General features: G+C 36.8%; 1 protein-coding gene across 2 annotated transcripts in view; it reads left to right on the forward strand.

The window, feature by feature from the left end:
• Nucleotides 1-22,463, forward strand: part of LOC128012124 (nucleolar protein 4-like) — a 92,437-nt gene that overhangs the window by 33,676 nt on the left and 36,298 nt on the right. For both annotated transcript variants that reach the window (XM_052595126.1, XM_052595127.1), the window contains exon 5: nt 12,962-13,109. In XM_052595126.1, coding sequence (XP_052451086.1) covers nt 12,962-13,109 — 148 coding nt within the window. The remainder of the gene's footprint in view (nt 1-12,961; nt 13,110-22,463) is intronic.

Here is a 22,463-nt window from a genome sequence, read left to right on the forward strand (position 1 = left end):
ATTGACAATAGACAATTTTTTTGTAGGTGAAATTTCACTGAGATTTCCCAATCTGGCTGCACATTTACTCTGACAGTGTTTCCTGCACTACCGAATCTACAGCACCACAGCTCTAGAAATGATGCTTTTTTTTTTTTAAGCTTGCAGTCTGAATGGAATGTGATGAGAATGCAATTTCTCTATACTATTACTACAATAAAAAAAGTTTGCAGTGTTTGCACAGTGTGCATGCAGCAAAAAGTATATATGATGTGACCAGTGTAGTCCAGTTTTTAATGAATTGGTCAAGCTGATTCGCAGGACCTGAGTCACAGACTAACTCATCAGTCTAAAATTGCTTAATCACTTGGTGAATCAGTCTGAAGAGTTACCAGATTAACATCTGACTCACTCACTGAAACAAAGTCATTATTCTTGATCAAATCTAGCTTAATGTTATGTTGGAGCTATTTGGAATTTGTGAGAGTTCTTTAAATTAATGCAGTGTTATATTAGTATTATGTGTATACTATTATTGCATTTATATTTTTATGTTTTGATTTAATACTTTTATGTGCTTTGTCATTTTTGTTAAAAAAAATTATATTTAACTGTAATTTATTTTATTACGTTTTTAGTAATTATTGTAATCGCCAAGGCAACGTTTTACACTTAAGTTTTTAGTTAGCATTATTGTCTAATATTTATATTTTATTTTATTTTAGCTCAGTTAACCAAAATACTTTTAAAACTTTTAGTTCAAGTTAAGTATAACAACGTTGAATTAATGACTCGTATAACAATGTGTAGGCAAAGATACATATATAGGAGAAGTTTGGTAAAAGTGTGTTGTTGTGATTAGTGGTACTTTAAATGGTTTCTATTTAGTATTTTTGTTGAAAATAAATATTTATATTAAAAAAAGCTACAGTTGTGTGTAAGTTATGGTCATGGTCCTCAGGAGTACTAATACATATTAATGGAATCATTTAATAGTGTTAGAATTGTAATCAAAAATGTTAAATTCCTTGTTATTCCCATTTCTTACCAGCAATGCTGGTCTTTTCAGCAAGGTTTCTGGGATTTTAATCTGTCCTTTATTTGTGGGATTGTTTGTGGAGCAGGGAAAGGGGTTAATCGTGGAGCTAGATTTGTGACTGACTGGATTAGAGGAGAATAGCTGTAGTGGGGACCTACAGTAGTCCATGTGTCTGTTTAGTGCTGGGTTTGACCTCATGAGGCTTTGTGTGTCATCTGCTCTTGAATTCTGTTGGGTTGCTGCATGCTTCCTACAAATCATCATGTGAAATTGGAAATCTTGATCATTGTCCCTTTTCTTTTCTTTCAGTTCTTCCAATAATGCTTAATCTGAATGTGTTGGTCTTCCTGCAACAGTCTCCATCCACAAACAAACTACACATGCTGAGCCTTGTGTATCTGACAGACTAAACTGATCATGCCCCTTTTGTTCAAGCTTCCAGAAGGGATAGGACACTGCAGACAGAGATGACGGGATCAGTAGCAGAGGTCGTTTAGAGACAATAGCAGTCGGCTGCAGAAGCCGCATTGGAAGGCCAGTGCATGCAGAAAGAGAGGGCTGAGATAGGTCACAATCTGCACAGCTATGCCAGTCGTCTCTGCTGACCTGGATAAAGCCATTGCTTCACGGTGTATCTTACAGGAAGTGAGGTCATCTCAGATATCAGCGTTCTTTGAATGGCATTTTTATGCAGCGTAATCTGGTTTATATATACTCCACCATTTCTTTACAGTCCTGATGGTCAGTTTAACAGTGCCAGAGAACATCAGGGTATCTTAGTATGTTTTTATTTCACTTCACAAGAACTGGCATGTGATGCTGTGTGCTGGTCCTTGACAGATATTTTCCACCCATAGAAGATGATAAAACAAGCCTTTAATATCAACATGTGTCAAGAAATGACTCCCTTTAAATTTCCAGCAGGGCTGCATGTCTCAAAGAGTGAAACACTACTATGTCAAAGGAAAAAAGAAAAGAGTATGTTTTTGTTTTATCTCTGCAGGAGCAAGTATCAAAGGCTTATGCTTCACAGGAACATGAGACTTCATCGAATAGATAAAATGCCAGAATGTTTATTTAAAGGGCACCTATTATGCCCTTTTTTACAAGATGTTATATTGGTCCTGGGTCTCCCCAGATTGTGTCTTTGAACTTTCAGCCCAAAATACCAAACAGATAATTTATTATAACAGCTGGAAAATGTCATTTTTGGGGTGTGTCTTAAAAAATGAGCTGTTTTGGAGTGTATTGCTTTAAATGCAAATGAGCTGCATATTCCTGCCCCATCTCCAGAAGAGGGGGTCACGTATTCGTCTCTCTGCATTGCATATCAGTCTTGCCAGACGTATGATAATTATTGTATTTGTACAATCATTTTGACTTCTGTACGATGTACGATCAATAATAAAAAAAATCTTATGTAAGATGATTTCTACATTTTATGACAATTAAAATGAAATGATGGTAGTTGTAGTCATAAGGCTTCTGTACTGATCAGCTCATTACAGACACTCTAAATGTGCTTGTGCGCACCTCCGAGTATGCTAAGAATGCAGGAGGGTCCCCTGGTTTAAATCCAGCGAGCACTATAGAGCACCTTAACATCTGACAACACGCAGACTTCCGATGACAGCAGCTCAGATGTGGAGTTAACACCATTGCTCCGCGCCGCAACAGCTAAAGTCTGTCTACACTGGACGCTACAAAGCGAGTGTTAAAAATAATTTTAATACGTCATAAATGGAGCAAGGCATCAGTTTACTGTCAGGGATGTCGTGTTGCGATGTGACGCATCCAGTGCAAACAGAGTCACTGATTATAATGGGTTCTATAGTATTTTGTTACGCCGCTCGTGTCAAGTGTAGACACGGTGTTGGGTACACCAAGTTATTTGTCTATTGTGGCAATTTGCAGTTTGTGTCAAAAAGTTGTTGGTTTAGATAAATAGCTGTATTCTGTACGTTTGACTCGGGTGTGATAATTTTCTTTCAAATACGATAACTTCGAGCTTCCGGTATGATACTTGGACATTTCCAGTCTCGTAACACTGTTGCATATCTACAGCAATGAACAGCCTGTAGAAGCAACATGACTGAGAGCCAGAGAAACATATGGGAAGCCAAATACAAGTGGAATGAAACAGCCCGGTGTTACAGAGCTTGCAACACACTGACCTGTCATTGGCGCAGATCACTGAACCAAGCTGTGCAACAGCGCTACCGAACGAATCAAACTAATCTGACAAGCGCGGCGCTGATCAGTTATAAATTACTTAACGTACACAAACACGGTTAAAATGCTAAGCACTATAACAACATGACCTTCATAAATGAGTCTGGAGTGATGCATGTTTTTAGGTAGATTTTGAGGTGCATTATCTTGAGAAATGAAAGTAATCCACAGCATCCTCAGCAGCTCAGATGTTGGGAGAAAATGAAGGCTCTTATGTTCAGTCTTCCATCCAAACACCGAGCATCAGGATTGTTTGCGAGACATTGTTGATGTTACATCTGCTCGAGCGCAGAGAAAATGGAGGACAGTGAACAACTGCTTAGGGCGGAAACTATAGCAATGCAGGCCTGTCAATCAACCCCCGTGGCCCCGCCCTATACAATGTGATGTCACACTGCATGAGAATCAAAAGTTTGTTTTTTTTTCTGTTTTTTTTTTTACCTCAAAAACAATTTAGCATTGTGAAGAAAGACAAAAATGTCTCATGTGTTTCATTTAGCAATGCTGCAGGGAGCAATCATGCCTCCTGCAGAGAGGGGGAAGAGATCACGTGTTTGATTCAGGAAGCAGAGCAGGTATAGTAACCCCCATAAGATATTGATTTAAAGCTGCGGTTTTATCATAGATACAATGGACCACTCTGGGCATTTGGTTTTTGCCTCCAGAAGTAGTGAACTATGGCTAATTTAACCTGCCTGGGAAAAATTTGGATGTAATGTCATGTCATAGGTTTAAAAAAACACATATATTTTAATGGCTTTAATTAGCATGCTATGCTATTGAGACAGAAATCAGGAAACTTAAAGAGACGAGACGCCTGCATTTTGTTACATTCCACCGAGCTCCATCTGTTTGAAATACTTGAGCGTATCTAATGTAAAGCTCCCCGAAGACATCTAATCGAGGTTGGGTGAACCTAATACTAGTCTAATTTTACAAGAGTTCACTAAAGCCAATTAGTTGACTAGTCATTCAGGCAACACACCGAATAGTGGATTTTGAAAACTGATTTTGTTTTGTATGCATGAGTCGCTTGTTACTTTAATTTAAGGTAGGTTAATATTGTAGGGAATGAATGTTGTGGATTGTACATATTCTGAAGCAAGAAAAAAATTCTATTTAATATAATATAATATAAAATATAAAATTAATATAAAAAAAAAAAAAATATATATATATATATATATATATATATATATATATATATACTTTTATTTAGCGTAAGATGCATTAGATTGATTAAAAGTGACAGTATAGTCATTTAGAATGTTAGAAAAGTTCTCTATTTGATTAATACTATTCTTTTGTAACATCTCCTAAACTTTAGAATACATTCTGCATGTTAAATTACATGTATAGTGCATAATTAAACATAGAGCAAGCTATAATCTAGGAGAGAGAAAATAGATTTTTGTACAATTGTATGCAAACTTTGTATGCAAAGGGTGACAGTTGACTGAGCAACTACAGGATACAGATTTGATGAGCATCTTCAAGTGGTCATTGTGAATGCAGGTGCCATTATATTCATGCTGGTCACCGCTGGAACAACAATACTGTATTTCTACTCAAACAAACACAAAAGCTTGTGTGTTGTCCTCAAAAAAAGTGGCCTTCATCTAGAAACCAGGTTCAGTTTTATACACACATCAGCTTGCAGTCTGGTACTTATGGTGAAAAACGTTATATTCCTTTCATGATGGCCATAATACTGTTCAGTTCATGGAGATTCAGGTCCGGCCAGTTATATTGATTTGTTAAGAAACGTGAATTTTAACAGAAGGTCTTGCAGTTGAAAGGTTTTGTGTGGAGATAAAGTGGACCTTTTGATGAAAGTTCCTTTTATGTTGTTTTATAGCATAAAGATTTTTTTCCCCCTGGAATTTTTAGTTGTTATTGTTTATAAGAAACTTTTCTTAAGGTATATTAGATATTTCAGGTTGACTTGATGTCATGGTTGTCATGTTTGTAACCAGATGGGTGTGATCAGCTGGAGAGGCACAGCTATAGTTGGAAGATATGTGAATGAGTTTTTCATAATCCCAGTGATTTTGTACTGATGTCTATGCTTGTGCTCAGAGTGAACTAATCTGGAACGCCTACTGACAAATGTTCACATCGTTCAGTGGAATAGTGTTTGCTTCTTGTGATTTACTGGGAGTGGGAATAAACTTTTTACATTTTTACAACATTTTAAATGGTTAACATGTATGTATATGGAAAATGAAAATCTACAATAAAATTACAAGGGAAAAATTTGCTGTAATGTTAAATATGTCGAAAAAAAAAAATCCATTTAACAGAAGCATCAATGCAAGTATTGCTATGTGTGGTGCTTGCTTTTATTCATAGTACTAGTTAATAAGATGGCATTAAACAAATACGTAAAATATACCAGCATCTTGATGTAGTTTCTACACTAATTTGGAGATTAGATGTGATAATATATTGATTTATTTTATTTACAGAAAAATTAGTGATTTATTAATTATTAAAATTTTTGACATTTTATCATTTTAATGTTAAATTATAAATAAAATAGAAGTATTTGTTTTAAATTAATTAAATATAATTTATTTGATTAAAGAAATGTAACAGTGCCAAAGTCATGAGGTATCCTTGTGTCTTTTTAAGCTTGACAGTCTGAGCCCTCATTCACTTTCTTTGTATTGAAATAAGTGTCCAGATATTCTTTTTGTGTTCCACAGAACAAAGGCAGTGATTTTACTAAACAACATGATTTAAACATCGAAGAAATGACACGCTTCACCTTTAAAGCTTTTGTAGACTGATAGATGAGTGACGCCTCAGAGAGACGGTCTTGTCTTTCCTCTTTTTGGCTTTTGTTTGGGGCCGTGTGGAGAATACTGGGCAGGGGAGGGAACCGAGCGTGCAGATTTGGCTTCACTGCTCTTCAGAGAGGGAAAGGGGGCATCAGCATTCAGAAATAGCTCCCCTCCCCTCGCCTCTGGATCAATGAAGGTCCAGTCAGAATCATTGATCATAGCCCGTCTTCATGTAACAGAATGCTTTATGTTTTTTTAGCCTGTGGCTGACTCTGGGGTGTAATATCACAAACAGACACTGATATCAAACTGTCTGTTTGTCCTTCCAGTGATTCGATCACATCCGCACACACACTTTTTTTTTTTTTTTTATCTAGTCTTTCCTTTATAGCGTGCTTCCGATGTGTGCTCACCAAGTGTGTTTTTGCACAACTATGTATGAATACCTTTTAGGACTGCATGATAAATCGCATGCTATATTGAATGCGCATCTTGCAGTAAAGCTGGTTTTGTAATCAGCGGTAAATCTCCATTACCTGCACACTTTTACATGGAGCAGCATTTACTACGCTGAGCCTTTTCACTGACAAGCTACGCAAAACATGTGCAAAATATGATCGTAGTTTTGCGCAGCTTGTCAGTGAACAATGGCTCCGTGTAGTAAATACTGCTCCATGTGAAAGTGACAAGGCTTTACTGACAAGATGTGCATTAAATATCATATGAGATTTATCATGCAGCCTTAATATCTTGTGTGTCAGTGCTAGTATTTTCCCTTTTCATGGACTGTTTTCCCATTCGATCAATTTTCTGCAGTGGAAGCTCACGGTCATAAGATTGTAATCCTCATTGGACCTCACAAGGTGTGTTTTTGTGTGTGTTTGAGGGCAAATGGATCTCTGTATAAGCGTGCAGGCTTGCATGCCTTAGTAGAGTAACGGCACTCTTATCAATACGCTCACCTTTCTGTGTTGAAATGATACAGTGTGCTTCCTTAGGAAGCTATTGATTGAAGCGGACGGAGAGAAGGCATGCAGTCAAAGACAGAAAGCTCATGTAACGTGCTCAGACATATGTTAGACGTGAGAAATACGGGCTTTGATGTGACGGACAGCTGGGCCCAGATAGTTCCTCTGAACTTGTGTGTGAGAATTGGGCTCCTCAACTGAGTGTGCTATGATCTGAGAGAATGCTTCCTGTTGGTACCAGTATGTGAAATAGCATTTGAAAAAAAAAATTATTGCTGTAATATGATATATTTCAGAGTAAAAAATTATATTCAATTAGAAAACGTCAGATGGGAGTCGAAATGATGGTCATTTGAAGGTGGAAAGTGGTAGTTTTTTTTTTTTTTTTGACTGTAATGGCATGCACTGAAATGGCATGCACAATTGAATCTTTCAAGACAGAGATTTGTATAAAAAATTAAAAAGGATAAAAGTTCAAAGTGAAACTGAATTATTGTTATTATTGTAAGACAAGAAAATTGTGTCTAGACTACAGTATTATGTTTTTTAGATAAGTTGTAATTTTATTATTATTATTATTATTATTTTTATTATTTTAGAAGACACATAAATCCAGAAAGAAAAAATATGCTCTATGCTTTAAAAGAGAGAAATGTTTAGTCTTTTTAGAGCCAGTGTTCATTTCTCTCCAGACCAAAAATGTATATCTGCTTCCCTCTCTCTCTCTCTCTAAATCAGTATTAGTATTGCAGATCTTGATCAGTTTCCATGGCAGCACATTTTATATATATATATATATCATATATGCTTTGCATTCATCCTTTTATTTATTTATTTATTAAGTCTTCAAATTGATTTCTTTTTGCATTTGGAGCCATGTCGCTGTCCTGTCCTTGCTAAATATGGGAAGAAGGAGACGGAAGATGAAAAAAGGAGGGGAACTAATTGCGGAATAGAATAAGATGAGACATAGAAAGCGATCACTCGTTCCAGCCGTACATGCGAAACAATCACATAGTCACATAATCAATCATTTATGCTCAAGAAAAACCAGGATCGTCTCACTTTTTTGTTTATGCTGCATTGACTTTTTCCCTTTGCTGAATGATTCTGTGTAGAAAAAGCACTGTGAAACATCCAAACCCAGCTACATTAATATTTAAGGCATTTTGCGTTTCATTGATTTTTTTTTTTTTTTTTTAAGTTTCTACAATGCAAAAGCTGTTTATCAGGTTAATTATTTTGGACCTGCCAACATAAACCCAAGGGTTACATTTCCAAAGCATTCTTCTTACAAGGGCTTTCCAATATGAGAAGGAAAGGTTGAAGACTCGGTCAGGAAGGGTTGGCTTGCTAACTGGATTAGCTTTAAATGGCTCTGGTACCAAAAAACAGTGCAGGCAGCAGGGGCCAACCTCAGAAGCCTTTTTACAATGTTGCCCCAGCATTCTCATGCATGCTTTAAACTGTCTCAGAGAAAGACATTCATTTGTATTCATTTTTTAGTGCCTCAGTGCTTGACAAAACAACACGGCATGCCTCTGAAGGTGGGCATCAATCATTGAAGGTACATTAGGCATGTGCGCTTGTGTATTTATGTGAGGAGCCCATATATTAATATTGCTATCTGTTTTTTTTTATTCTTTCAAGACAATTCTGTGAACTTCAGACCTGAGTGCAGAAGAACGCCCAGCTAGTCCGATTCTTCTCGGCATGCCATTTAAAAATAGACTCGCATAGAGTTAATTATTTTTTTTTAAGACTTTTCCTCCATGTCTCAATTTAGATAATTTACAGCTAGGTATACAGCGGGGCAGCTAACAGGCTAACCTCAGTAATAAAGTCACTCTACAAATGTCCTCTCTCCTGGCTCGGAAGTTCAAGTCGTGCGAACATAAATCAGTTAAAGCGATAAAAGGCTCCTTTCATTCTCACCCACCCAAAAGCGTATTATTATTAAAGCGAAGTTAATCAACTAAAGGTAACGCCCAGCTCTGGCTGAGAAGAGACCTCTCGTCCAAGGACGTCTGCTCTTTGTGTTTTGTGAAAGCACACACCGCTCTCAGACAAAAGAAACCCTGAAACACACATGCACAGCCCCCAGAGCCACTCAGACCCTCCGCAAATGAAAGAAACCAGGTGATTGGACTCATTTCTATCTGTTATTGTCATTAAAGACACGGAGGAGCCAGGATGTTTCATGAAGGGGGAAAATGCCAGGCTGTCCCTGCTCTCTTTATCTGCACAGGCAGCAATTTGTCAGAGAGAGAGAGAGAGAGGGTGAGAGAGAGTTGAATGTCACCTGCATGCAGATGAGAGGAAGACCGTAAGCCTGATCATTAATAAACAATAAAAACGAATAAAAGACCATCAGAATCGAGCCGTAGGGGTGCTGCGAGATGGAGTCGGCGAGATTCGGCCGCTGATGACCTGCATTGTTCTAAATTGGATTAGCTGTGCGGCGCTGATCGTGGGTCTGAAGCGGTTAAATGTGATTTTATAAGATTATAATTGAAAAGGAGTTAAATGTCAGATTAATAGAGGCTCCTGTTTGATGTCCTATTGGACGATGATTAAGGAGGTACTTGATTGTCAGTTCTGAGACTTCTGCATTGGAATGAAAATGCGGCAGAATACATTACGCAGGGTTTGGGGGGGTGGGACGGGTGTGTGGCCGCTTTAAGTGCGATCCTTTTTTGTCTAACTGATGGTTTGAGCTATAGTGCGTTTCCTTGTGACCTTTAAAGGGTGTATTTGACACCTCCCTCTGCTCTGTTCCTGTCAGTTGACCCTCCTGACTTCTGCTGACCCCTGGGCATCGTTCTTGATCTCTGGGGGCTTATTTATGAACAAACATGTATCCGATTGCTGTATTTGTAGGATGTATAATACAAAGGTTGCTTATTAAAGTTATTGTAGGGCTCGACCGGGAGGATGACCTGTTGGCTCGGAGTCAGTGTGAGAGAGTTTCAGGCAAGTCAACAACACTAACAACAACCACTTGAAAAAGAACAATCACTTGCCCTTTCAGCCAAGTGCTGCACTGACATTGAAAATCATATGTTGATCTTTCACATCCATTTTATGCCTTAACAGTTTAAAATGAGCTTTTCTGTGATGCAAATTCTGCTGATTTGTCAAAGATACTGGTATATAGATAGATAACTTGTAAAAGTCTTGAAAGCAGCAATAAAAATGCATTGAAAATTACCAATCAGTAAAATTTTGCATCTCATGTTACCAAATGTGCGATTTATGAAGCTATGTCTATATCTTGTTGCAAATGTATATTAATGTAAAGTAAACACAGTAAATACAGTAACATTTTGTAAAGTAAACACAGTAACATTTTGAAATTATTGTTAGAATTTAAAATAACAGTTTTCTGTTTTAATAGCTATATTAAAATGTAATTTATTAATGATTTTTATTAGCTATTACTTAAGTAATCTCAAGATCCTTCAAAAATCATTTTAACATGCTAATTTGAAAACCATGATAATTTTGTTTTCAGGATTCTTTTTGAATAGAAAGTAAAAAAAAAACTAAAAACTATTTTTTTATTGAAATTGTAACACAATAATTGTTTTTAGTGTCACTTTTGATCATATCACTGAATAAATTTATTATATGTAATAAATTCTGATGACTTCAAACTTTTTGCCCCAATACTATACAGTACCAGTGTTGTCCCAAACTCACCTTTGCACATTAAACATGCACAGAAGAACAGCTAAAACTCCTTTAAGAGAGCAGCAGGGCGGAAGACTTTGTCCCATCAATAATCCACTGTCAAATTTGCATGTAAAGTGCCTTAACCAATCAGAGCTGGCGCTGGGCTGGTGGTGGGAGGTACTGTGTGATTGGCAGCTCTGGGGGGGGGGGGGGGGTGCGTCTGTTTAAATGGAGGTCGTGCCGTGCGGCAGTGTGGCAGGGTTTCCCTTCAACAACAGGCATGAGCAGATGGGTCCTCACCCGCTGTCCCTGGGGCGGCTTCTACTTTCGCCTGTCTAATAAATCATCCTCTTTTGTCCAGCACATTATGCCCAGGTATTTCATAGCTTTACTAACACAGCACAGCATGTACAGCCAATCGAGCCAGTTTGAGACGCTCATGTTGATAATGAACACATGTTCCAGACTGTAACTACTGAACAGAACCTCTTGAGCTCTTGAGATTGTTTAGAGACATTCCTTTGTGGATTTAGGTTGTTATGTGATTAAAATGGGATGATGGCTGTCCTCCAGAGGTGGAAGGGTTCGATGATGCTGTAAAACTGAACAAGTTTCTCAAATTGAGGAGCAATTTATTAAGTCAAGGGAACAAATTAGGTTTAATAGCCATCATTACATAGTCATTACTTTTACAATAATACATTTGTGTCCTTTAAGGTAATTTCTTTTCCTTTTTGGAAATGAAATTCTGAATAGGACAAGTTTAGCCTTGTTCTCTCTGAGAGATTCTTTGACAGTTTTTTATGAATTATCCATGCCATTAACATTACAAATATACTTGAAGTGTCATCCAAACTTGAGGAAATGATGCTGTCAAATGTGGTGAAAAACAGAAAGCTGTGATTTATTTGATTCACATCCACTGACTGTGGTGAGTTTCATTTATTGAATGGAGAAAATGGATTTATTCAAGAAAACAATCATTCATTTGAAGAGACTTGTTATGAAACGGAACAAATTGCTTTTTTAGATGGAACAAAGTGTTGATTTTCAGAAAAAGATAAATTGAACAGGTAGACAATTAATTATGATTTTATACATAAACAGTTTTGAAAGGGTTGAAAGTCTTTTACATTAACCAAGGCTGCATTTATTTGATCAGAATCTTGTGGGATATTTTTACATTTGAAAAATAAGTGTTTTCTATTTTAATATGTTTAAATGTGTTTCTGTGATGCAAAGCTGAATTTTCAGCATCATTACTCCAGTCTTCAGTGTCACACCATCTTTCAGAAATCATTAATATGTTGATTTCCCTCTCAAAAAAAACAACCTAATTCCTATTATTATCATCGATGTTGAAATCTGTTGCACTGATTAATAGTTTTGTTGAAACTGTGATACAGGATTATTATTATTATTAATTTTTTGATGAATTGGGATTCCACCATTTATTTAAAATATAATGTTGTCCAACAATGTAAAATGTCTTTACGGTCACTTTTGATACATTTAATTGTAGCCTTGCTGAATAAAAGTAATTTTTTAAAGACCCCAAAAATGGTCTTAATTTGAACAACCTTTCATAACCTTGCTTTTTACTTTTAATTCATGTCCATGATAGGAATACTGTGAAAACTGTTCATGACTGTAGTTCAACGTCTGCTTATAGAATATCATTTCATTTGAGATGCATTCCTTCGTTTGCGTGAAACATTTCAATGCATGTTTATCAGCAGGTAAATCATGTATTTATGTAACCTTATATACAGCAGTGCAAACCATTATTCACGCATGCAAAAAAAAATATTAACTGGTACATATTTCTTTAATTACAAAATGATTCATGTTCATTGATTGATTTTCATAGCACAAAAGCAAAAAACCGTAATGCCTTAATTGAATCAGGTTTTAGGGAAGTCAGATTGTGCATTTTTCAATAATAAATATATTTTATTACATGTTTATACCTTCAGTAGAATAGATATACTGAAGCTGTATACTATAGTTTCTTCATCAACACTTCTGTACTGTGCTTCGGGGCCCAGTCGTAATTTTGGTGGTCTGGGTGGGCCGCTGTGTGTGTGAGTGATGCTGTCACTCAGCAGGGGGTGACTGCTCTCTCTGGCAGCCCTCCTCATGGGCCTGTTTGCCTGCCAACATCACGGCACAATCTGACTTTCACATCTATTCTAGTTTGCGCACACGCACAGACGTAGCACCGATATGAGCAATCCTGCCTCAGCTGTCGGACTGACATCTCTCTCGCTCTCTCTCCACAGGATGACTGTTCAGTGAGTAGTGAGGAGTTTGATATGAGTGACCCCACATGGATATCAGCTGAACGTCACATCGCACTGCCTGACCTGAAGCACCCCTCCAGAGCAGATAGGATGCACAGCCCGCAAAACACTCACAAGGAAGAGGACGGTAAGAGACACTGTATGCTCATCTGTGTCTTAATAGAGGGTTTGAACTCTCTTATTACTCTAGAGTCTCAAATGAAATGCGTGTGCGCATGTTTTCAGCACAAGAAGTCATTTCCTTAATCAGTAGTTTTCTCATTTTCCAGTAATCAAATCTAAACATCCTTATGCAATTTTCCTTCACCACTAAATGCAAGGAAAATTCATAAATAAAAGGAATATTTGTCATTTATAAAATCTTAAATCTTGTCATAATTTTGTGGTGTTTTTATGTGTATATATAGAGCAATAAGAAAGATACAGTGACAACATAAAAAATTAAAAATGATATCTATATAGCTTTATACACTACTGTTCAAAGGTTTGGGCTCAGTATTTTTTTTACGTTGTCTTATGCTCACCAAGACTGTGTTTATTTTATTAATAATACTGCAAAACAGTAATATTGTATATTGCAGTTTAAAATAACTGTTTTCTATTTGAATATATTTTAAAGTGTAATTTATTCCTGTAATGGCAAAGCTGAAATTTCTGCCTCATTTCTTCAGTCTTCAGTGGCACATGATCCTTCAGAAATCCATATAAAATGAAACCTTTCTTTTTATAATCAATGTTAAAGACAGTTGAGCTGCTAAATATTTTTACACTTTCTTCATGATCCTTTGAACAGACCTAAAAAAGAACTGAAATACAAATCCGTTGTAACAATATTAATGTCTTTTACTGTTACTTTCGATCAAATGTAATGCATTCCTTCTAAAAAAAATCATACTGATCCCAATTTTTTGAAATAATTTTTTAAAATGAAAAATAATAACATATTTTATATAGAAAATATATTTTAATAGAGGTAAGAAAGAAAATAAGGAAAACTAATGATAAGTTAATGGCAGTGAGGTTGAGAGAGAGAGAGGGAGAGAGACCGAGAGAGAGAGAGAGAGTGTGTGTTTGTGTGTGTGTGTGTGTGTGTGTGTGTGTGTGTGTGTGTGTGTGTGTGTGTGTGTGCGTGCAAGCAAGTACCTGAGCCATGTTCTTTTACACACACGTTTTTTTGAGAGCGGTGGAATTGCCAGAATGAGGTGAGAAGAGATGTAGGTATCGATTGTGATCGAGTGGCCTCCTCCCTGCTGCTTTCAAGGAAAGAGAAGGATCTGGACAAAGAGAAAAATGTATAGACAGATGAAGATGAGATAAGGAGGAAAAGAGCGAAGGAAAGCGCTCTAAAGATACAGAGTGGTGTGGATGGTTTTTTTTTTTTTAGATGGTTGAAGGAAATAATTGATTCCAAATAAATAATTTTAGCTAAATTAAATAAATCATTATTTAGCTGAATTTTTTTTTATTCTTCATCATTTACTCACATTCATATTGTTATTCTCTTCCATGAAAAACAAAAGAGGTATTCTGGAGACTGTACTGGTCTTTATTTTTCCATGCAGTTACAGTGAATGGGGACAGACTTTATTATTATTATTCAACGATGCAATTGAGCCTGTATAAATGAAGAATTAACATTTCTGGTTGAGCTGCAGGGAGGTCAGAGCAAGCTTCTCCGGGACTGTGTTCTCCAGCAGCTTCTCTGTCTGTGGGTGACATTAGCAACCCAGAGAGCTCTGCATTTAGATAATGATGAGAAAGCGGAGAGTGTTTTTTCCCTTCCTCCCTCTCTCTTCATCTATGGTAGAAGTATAGCTGTAATCTTTCTGCATTGAAGGGAATCTGAAATCTTCACAGAAAGCTTCTTTTGAAAAACATGCATGCAGTTTTCTTTTCAGATGCTTTTAATAAATATATGACGGCGTCTGTGAAAACCCAGCTAAAGTCTTTTTTTTTTTTCTTTTTTTTGTGATTTACTATTTTACATAAAATCATCCTTCATAATGTAAAGAACATTCTGTGAATCTTTAATATTGACTGAGTAATATATTGACTAAAGATTGGAATCATAGTGAAATTAACGGTTGAAATCAAACTTTGATTTGATTTTGAGACTTTGGCCTGGATTTCACAGACAGCTCCAGAAATGCTGGACTCACTTTCTTCTGTGGAACGCAAAAAGAAAATTTGTTGAAGAATGTTTGACTTTCATTCTTCAAAATATCGTCTTTTGTGTTTTGCAGAAGAAAGAAGGTCATGCAGGTTTGGAATGGCAAGGCAGCAGTGTAATTTTTTAATGAACTATAATAGATAAAGAATGCAATAATTATAAATTCATAAATGTGCAGTTTTTTTTTTTCTGTACTGTATTTTATATGAGCCCGAGTTTATTTGTATAACTTTAAATAAATTATTTTAGGCTTGGTATTTATAATAAATGTTGATTATAATAAATGCCAGTGTAATTGTTTATTAATTCCTGTTCTGTTCTGCATACCATAATATTTAAAGGTATTGGAGTGAGGAGAAATAATAAAAACAAAAAAATTATAGAGTTTATAATGTTTTAAAATATATAAATTAAAAATAAGTAAAAATTTTTGAGACTGTAGAATACTGTAAAGCATCTTGCAACAGCATCTCCATGATTTTAAACTACACCTTGATGTAGCTCATTTAATCATGAAATGTATAACTTGAATGCAATGAAAGCTGCTTTGGATAAATGAGTATGCAAAAGGCATGAATGTAAAACTTTAGGCCAGGCGTAGGCACAGCACTTTCTGAGGGTCATCAGCTGAGAAAGCCCCCCTCAACCCCTTTATCAGCAGGACTCAGTATAGAGATGATGATGATGATGATGGAGGAGGGGAGATGGAAAAAGAGATAAAAAGAGAAAAAAGAGGTCAGGTAATCAAGACAGCTCTCTCTCTGACTGATTAGAGTCGCTCTTGAAAGTGAAATGTTCGGCCACAGAGAACAACCTTCGTCACCTCAAAGTGATTTCAGATTGCCTGAACATTAGGAGACACGGTCAAATGTGATCTCATGTATTTGCAGAAAGTTTCTTCTCGGAGGTGGCCGTGTATGAGGTGTAGCCGTCTCTCTCTCTTTTTTATTCGTACCCGTTTGACCTCTTGTAAAAGTTAATCAGTGTCTAAATGTTACTCTCGCTGCTAATCTCAACCCATCTTGGCATATGTGGGCCTAGTTCGTGAACTGTAAGTTTCCCATTTACATTTTAGATGTTAGTCTAGTGGCTAAAAGAAGACTTTACTCTGTATGTTCATACAGAAAATATCATAACCTGGTTTGTGTGTGATCAGGGATATGAGGTGTCAGTCGTGACACTGTGGCCATGACCTTGGTGCCACAGGACAAAGAGAGGAAGAGAAGACAGTCGGGGGGATGCTTGAGGTGTACATTAGGAACTGCAGGATGGAGAGAATTTACTTAACACCTCAGTATGAGGGAAAAACACACATGTAGTGCTAAACATGTTGCTTGAGATTATGGAGCTCAGAGTAATGGAGCCATGTTCTCCGATGAGATGCTGTCAAGGTCACGGTCTGCCCCAAAGCACCGCGCTCCCCCTGTACATCACTGCACCCCGTGATTGGCCTGGAAAGGTTCATCAGATCCCTGCTGTGGTGCATAATAAAGCTGAGCCACTGCATTAGACCTGTACTTTACTACTGCATTAAAGCCCTGCAGTGGTGAATCATGTGCCTTTACTAGTATTTAATGAATGTGAACAAGTGATTCATATCCTTACCTAGCTAGTGTGCAATTGAAAGGCATTATTAGTCAGAGCCATTGCTTCTTGTTTAGTGTAAATGCAGCAGACATGGTCATGTGGGAAATGCAAGTTTAATTTATCATGCATTTTGTCTTGATAAAAAAAAAAAAAAAGGTCCAGGTCATTTTTCACCTCAAATTTTAAGTACTTTTTTTTTTTTTTTTTTACTTATTTGTTTTAGTTTAAAAAGTAGTAAAAATAAGAATTATTTTAAATGTATTGACTTATTATTTTCAGGACAGTTCAGACTCCCCCAAGTTTCCCCCTTGACATTGTAATTATTCCAAATAAAGATTTTTTGTTTTTATTGCACAAAAAAAAGAAAAAAAGAAAAAAATCAGTGAAATGGCCATAATGCAATATTTGTATACTGTTTAAAGTCAGGCAGGATGTAACCCCCAACCCCCCATAAAAAAATGAATTCTCAATGTATTTGGAAAGAGAGCTTTAATATAATAGGAATTGAACTCAATGGGAAAAGTGCTTAGTTGAAAATTTAATCTAATTTCTTGCTCCCTTTAAAATTGGGGTGAAACGTGACCTTAATAAGCTTTGGTTAATTCATGCATTTACTGTATCATTTACTAAAATGTGTCAGAAATGAAAAATCTGTACATTAATTTTTTGTGTATTTGAATGCATAACCAGGTGATAGTGCATCTTTGCGTGTAGTGACAGCTTTCTTGGATGTCATCAGAGGATGTGGTCATAAGCTGAAGCTCAGGAGAGCTAAAGCTCGAGTGATTCAGACCTGCTATTAGAGCTCCGATGGATTTGAATGACCTTTGTCATTACATGGGTGGATTTGTTTCAGCCCTAGTGGCAAAGTAACCCAAAGAACAAATGCAACTGCAGCCCAGAGCCTGTGCCGAGTGTGTAGTAGTAGTAGGTAAAGTAGGCCATGTGAAAATGACAGTGTGACTTTCCCTCTGGAGGATAGTGATTGAAGTCAAGTGTAAAAATAAATAATTAGATAAGCGTGTGAAGCACCTACTTTTATTTAATGTTCAGCAAAGGTGTGATTATCCTGGGGGCTTTAGACATAGATATAACAATATTGCACCTGTAGCCAACACTTAACAAGTGCTCAGTATTCCATCCTGTTGCTGTCAGCTTCACTCTACTGTTTTCATGATTTGCCCAGTTGTCAACGTGTGAACATTGCTGTTCAAACATTTGAGGTTGGTATGAAAGTGTCACCCAGGCTGCAATTATTTAATCAAAATTAGTCAAAAACAGTAATATTGTGCAATATAATAATAATAATAATAATAATAATAATAATGTTACCATTTATTTTAAAATAGTTTATTTATGTGATGGCAAAACCAAATTATCAGCAGGCACTACTCCTGTCTTTAGTGTTACAAGATCCTTCAGAAATCAGTCTAATATATTGATTTTCAGCTTAAGAGATATAATTTTATATTATTCCCAATGTTAAAAACAAACTTAATATTTGTATAAAAATCATGATACATTTTTTTCAGACTTCTTTTTACACATTTTATTTGAAATAGAATTATTGAAAATGTATTTACTGCAAACTCTGATAAATTTAATGCATCCTTGCAGAATAAAAGTCTTAATTTGTTTGCATGGTTGTAAATATCTAAATAAAAATATATACAAAAATACATTATTACGGCTGGTAAAAATGGTTTGTAGTATTTAGAATTAGCTTCATTTAAAAACAATAAAAGTCTTAAGTTCCCATTTTGGTAGCTGTGTGTGAGTGTGAGTGTGTGTACATGTGATAATTCCTCTGGCTGCACTGGAATGCGTGTCAACAGGAGATGTAGAACATCAGACACATGCTCTCACACATACAATAAACACACCTCGGCAGATCTGTCAGAGTTAAACACTGCATCACCCCTCTCTTTACCTTTTTGTTCTTACACTAACCTCCCTTCATCATCACAGCTCCTGTCACCTCTTCTCCGCTCCTCATCTCTCTTCTTTTCACACCAGTGCTCTCTGTGTTCACAGTATCTCTCTCCCCGTCCTTCAGACAGCAGACGTCTCTGAACTGTCTCCGTGTTTACAGACAGACAGTTCAAAGATGCCCAACAACAACATCATCAGTAGCAAGTATGGTCATCAAAAGCAGAACAAGTAGTTGATCCATGTTTTCCAGCTGGAAACCCTCTTACTGATGCTTGAATGGGAAATCTGAAGCCCTCCATCAGAGTTGAGTTCTTTGTGTTCGGTTGGTTCTGCAGGTTTAGACCCAAAAGAACAATCTGAAAAGAGACTAGCTGGATGAGGGGGTGGAATTGCTCTTAGGTTTGGACTAGTCGAGTGTTAAAACAGCCTTACCGCGCACTGTGTGTGACTCAGACAAGCAGCAGGCTGAAACATGACAGTGGACGCTTCACAAAAATAAGTGTTATGGTCGTCTAGTTGCTTTGTGAGAGAAGACTGTGATTGTGTGTGTGTGGTACTGAATTTCAAAAGAGCTCTTTTTCTGAAGAGCCTAACAGTGACAGCCCACTTTCAGAGGCCTTGGTTCTGGAAGGATTTTTTGCCATTCAGTAGAAGTTTAAAAAGTACTTTAATAAAGTTCTTCAATGAAGAATTGAGCCCAACAAACCTGCTGTGGCATGAACAGTCATTGTAGTTTCAAATGATGTTATTTTAGTATTATCTACATACTATTATAGTATTAATGTTTTGAATCATCATTTATTTTTATATTTTCAGCTTTAGTTTTATTTTGTTTGTAATTCTGTTATGCTTTTGCCTTTTTTTGTAAAAATGTTTTATACAGTTTTAAGATTATTTATTTTTTTTGTCTTTTTTGCCTCATTTTAGTACTTACATTTTTTTAGAACTTCTTTATTACAATTAGTTACCTTGGCTGCATTTATGATTTAATTTATGAAATCTTTCTATAAAATATTTATATTTAATTTTCTCCCTAGTGAAATATAAATTATATTTGCATGTATTTGAAATGCATTTATTTAATGCCAAGTAAACTACAATTACATTTGCATATTTATTAATATATTTAAAATACTGTGCAATTACACTTTTAGTATACTAAACTGGTATACTTAAAGCGGTTTAATGACATCTCTCTGTAACTGAAACACAGAGTGACAATTACATTAGATGTTCATTCATGATTATTTTGCAATAAAACTAGTAGTAAAGAGGAAGGGATGATCACACTCCACAATGCTGTTAGAACTGAGGCTTCTATACAGTGATCTGTCACACCCCATCAAAGAGCAACAAAACCGCATTTATGCTCTGAATTTCCTGAAACAATTGAATAATTGTTCCTTACACGTGTACCGAACTGAAAGACCCATACCAAACATTTTAGGTGCGAATGCATGTACCGTTACACCCCTATATATATATATATATATATATATATATATATATATATATATATATATATATATATATATATATATATATATATATATATATATATATATTAGGGGTGTAACGGTTCACAAAATTCACGGTTCGGTTCGATACGATACACTGATGTCACGGTTCGGTTCGGTTCGGTTCGATACGTTTTAGATACAGCAAAATGTAAAAACATCTCAACTTTTCAGAATGCCGCAAGCGCACCGCGGGTCATGTGACAAGAACTAACCAATCAGCTTCATCCTTTCCCGTAACAACGTTGAGAGCTCAGCCAAGATGAAGGATCAGCTGATCATAGTTGTATATGGATTGCAATTTTGAAATAAATTTAGTAGCAGAGCTACTGCAAGCGATTTTTAGAGCTGCAAATCCATTTATCCTTCGCTGAAATTTCCGCGTCTCATGGAGAGAGCACGTCATTGTTGCTTAGCAAAGACAGACGCCTCATGAGCGCTTCTGCCCAAGCGCTTTGGAAAGGAGGAGAAAGACGCGCTTAGCGTTTTCCATGCGTTTTTAGGCACGATATGTGAACGGCCCCTAAGGCGCTCGCTCACTCAGCACGCGCTGAAGGCTCGTTGCAAAATGTCGAATGCCTTTAACAGACCAGAAATATAAGATCCTAAAATAACCAACAGGTCTGGTGTTTGGGTTGGATTCCCTGTAAGCTATAGTTTCTAAATGCTGCAGGGATAGTTTGCTGCGTGCATGTTTCTCCTTTTTTTCGTCTTTTCCCAGATAGTACTGACGCATATATCCCAGATATTCCCGCTGGTGTTTTTTTTTTTTTTTTTTTTCGCTGGTGTACCCTGTCATGTTGCAGATGCGACATACCGTTGTTTTTTTATCCACCACTCTCTTGCCATCACCATTATAGCTTAAAGGGAATCCAAAGTGCACCCAAACACCAGACCTGTTGGTTATTGGAGGATCTTCTCATTTATAGTCTGTTAAACGCATTGGCTATTTTGCAACGAGCCTTCAGCGTGTACTGAGTGAGCGAGCGCCTGCTGAGTAGCCTAACATAAACATATAAGATGGTGTTTTTTTCTTCTTCGGGAGTGTCAGGGGCGTTGCCTGTTACGTTGTTTGGGTTATTGGGCTACCTTGTTGAACGCATATCATTATATTTCTCTCTCTCTCTTTTTTTTTTTTTTCAAATATAATTAATTACTCCAACGAACCGTTCGGTATACATAATGCGTACCGCGTACCGAACCGAAAGCGTCGTACCGAACGGTTCAATACGAATACGCGTATCGTTACACCCCTAATATATATATATATATATATATATATAGTGGTCAGCAATTTGGCTGTTAAAACAGTTCTTTAGAAAATGAAGAACCATTGCTGAACAACTTCAGAGCTCATGGCAGGTCTACTGTAGGTGGAAAGCTTTAGGCCTATGTTATCATTTTTTCCAGAACCTTTGCTTCTTTTTATAAATAACTTGACCTGATGTTCTCCTCACTTTTACTGTCAACATGGTTATCACACAGTAACATTCACACAATCCTGAAACCATAATAAAGCAGCGCTGTGTCTGTCAGCCGAGTTGTTGGCAGTATGCAGCTGTGTTTGAATGACAGGCAGGAGAGGAGAAGGTTCATTAATGCTGTCAGGTCATTCTCTCTGGTTTCAGCAGGTCGCCGATTCTTATCTGATTCAACCATCCAACCGGGCAGCTATGGACAGATATCCCACCCATACTGAAGAGTGCAGCTATTCCCATTAAACCAGCCTGTCAGTCTTATGACATACCATATATATAGATAGGTAGACATGAAGTCATTTGAAACAGACACTCGTCCTCGTCTGCGTCCGAGGATTGAAAAGATGACTGTGTCTCCCCAACACGAGCCTACAAGGCAATAAAGAGACTGTGTGGGAGAGACCAAGGGCGATAATCACATGATCACCTAATGGAAATGTTATAAAAAATGCAAGGCCATTAACATATGACATTTCCCAGTGTGTGTTCTATTTGATTATGTGTATGTTTGCCAAGTTAATCTGGAGGACCCGGAGCGAGATAGCGAGGCATGGAGGGGAGAAATTGTGAAGGAGCCGGCCGATAAAATCTGAAGGCCTCTTCAGATGAATCATACAAAAGAAAGTGAGCATGAAGAACGGACCAGTGTTCTCCCCCCAACCCCCTTGAACACACATGATCAGGCATCCCCTTCTCCCATAATGACTGCACGAGTGCAGCCGACTGATAAAGATGCATTTGAAGATAAAAAAGATGAAGGGAATGTGAAGATTTTCTTAATATTGCTCCCTTTCCCT

The sequence above is a fragment of the Carassius gibelio genome, chromosome B23 (assembly GCF_023724105.1).
Source record: "Carassius gibelio isolate Cgi1373 ecotype wild population from Czech Republic chromosome B23, carGib1.2-hapl.c, whole genome shotgun sequence".
In the NCBI taxonomy this organism is placed as follows: domain Eukaryota; kingdom Metazoa; phylum Chordata; class Actinopteri; order Cypriniformes; family Cyprinidae; genus Carassius; species Carassius gibelio.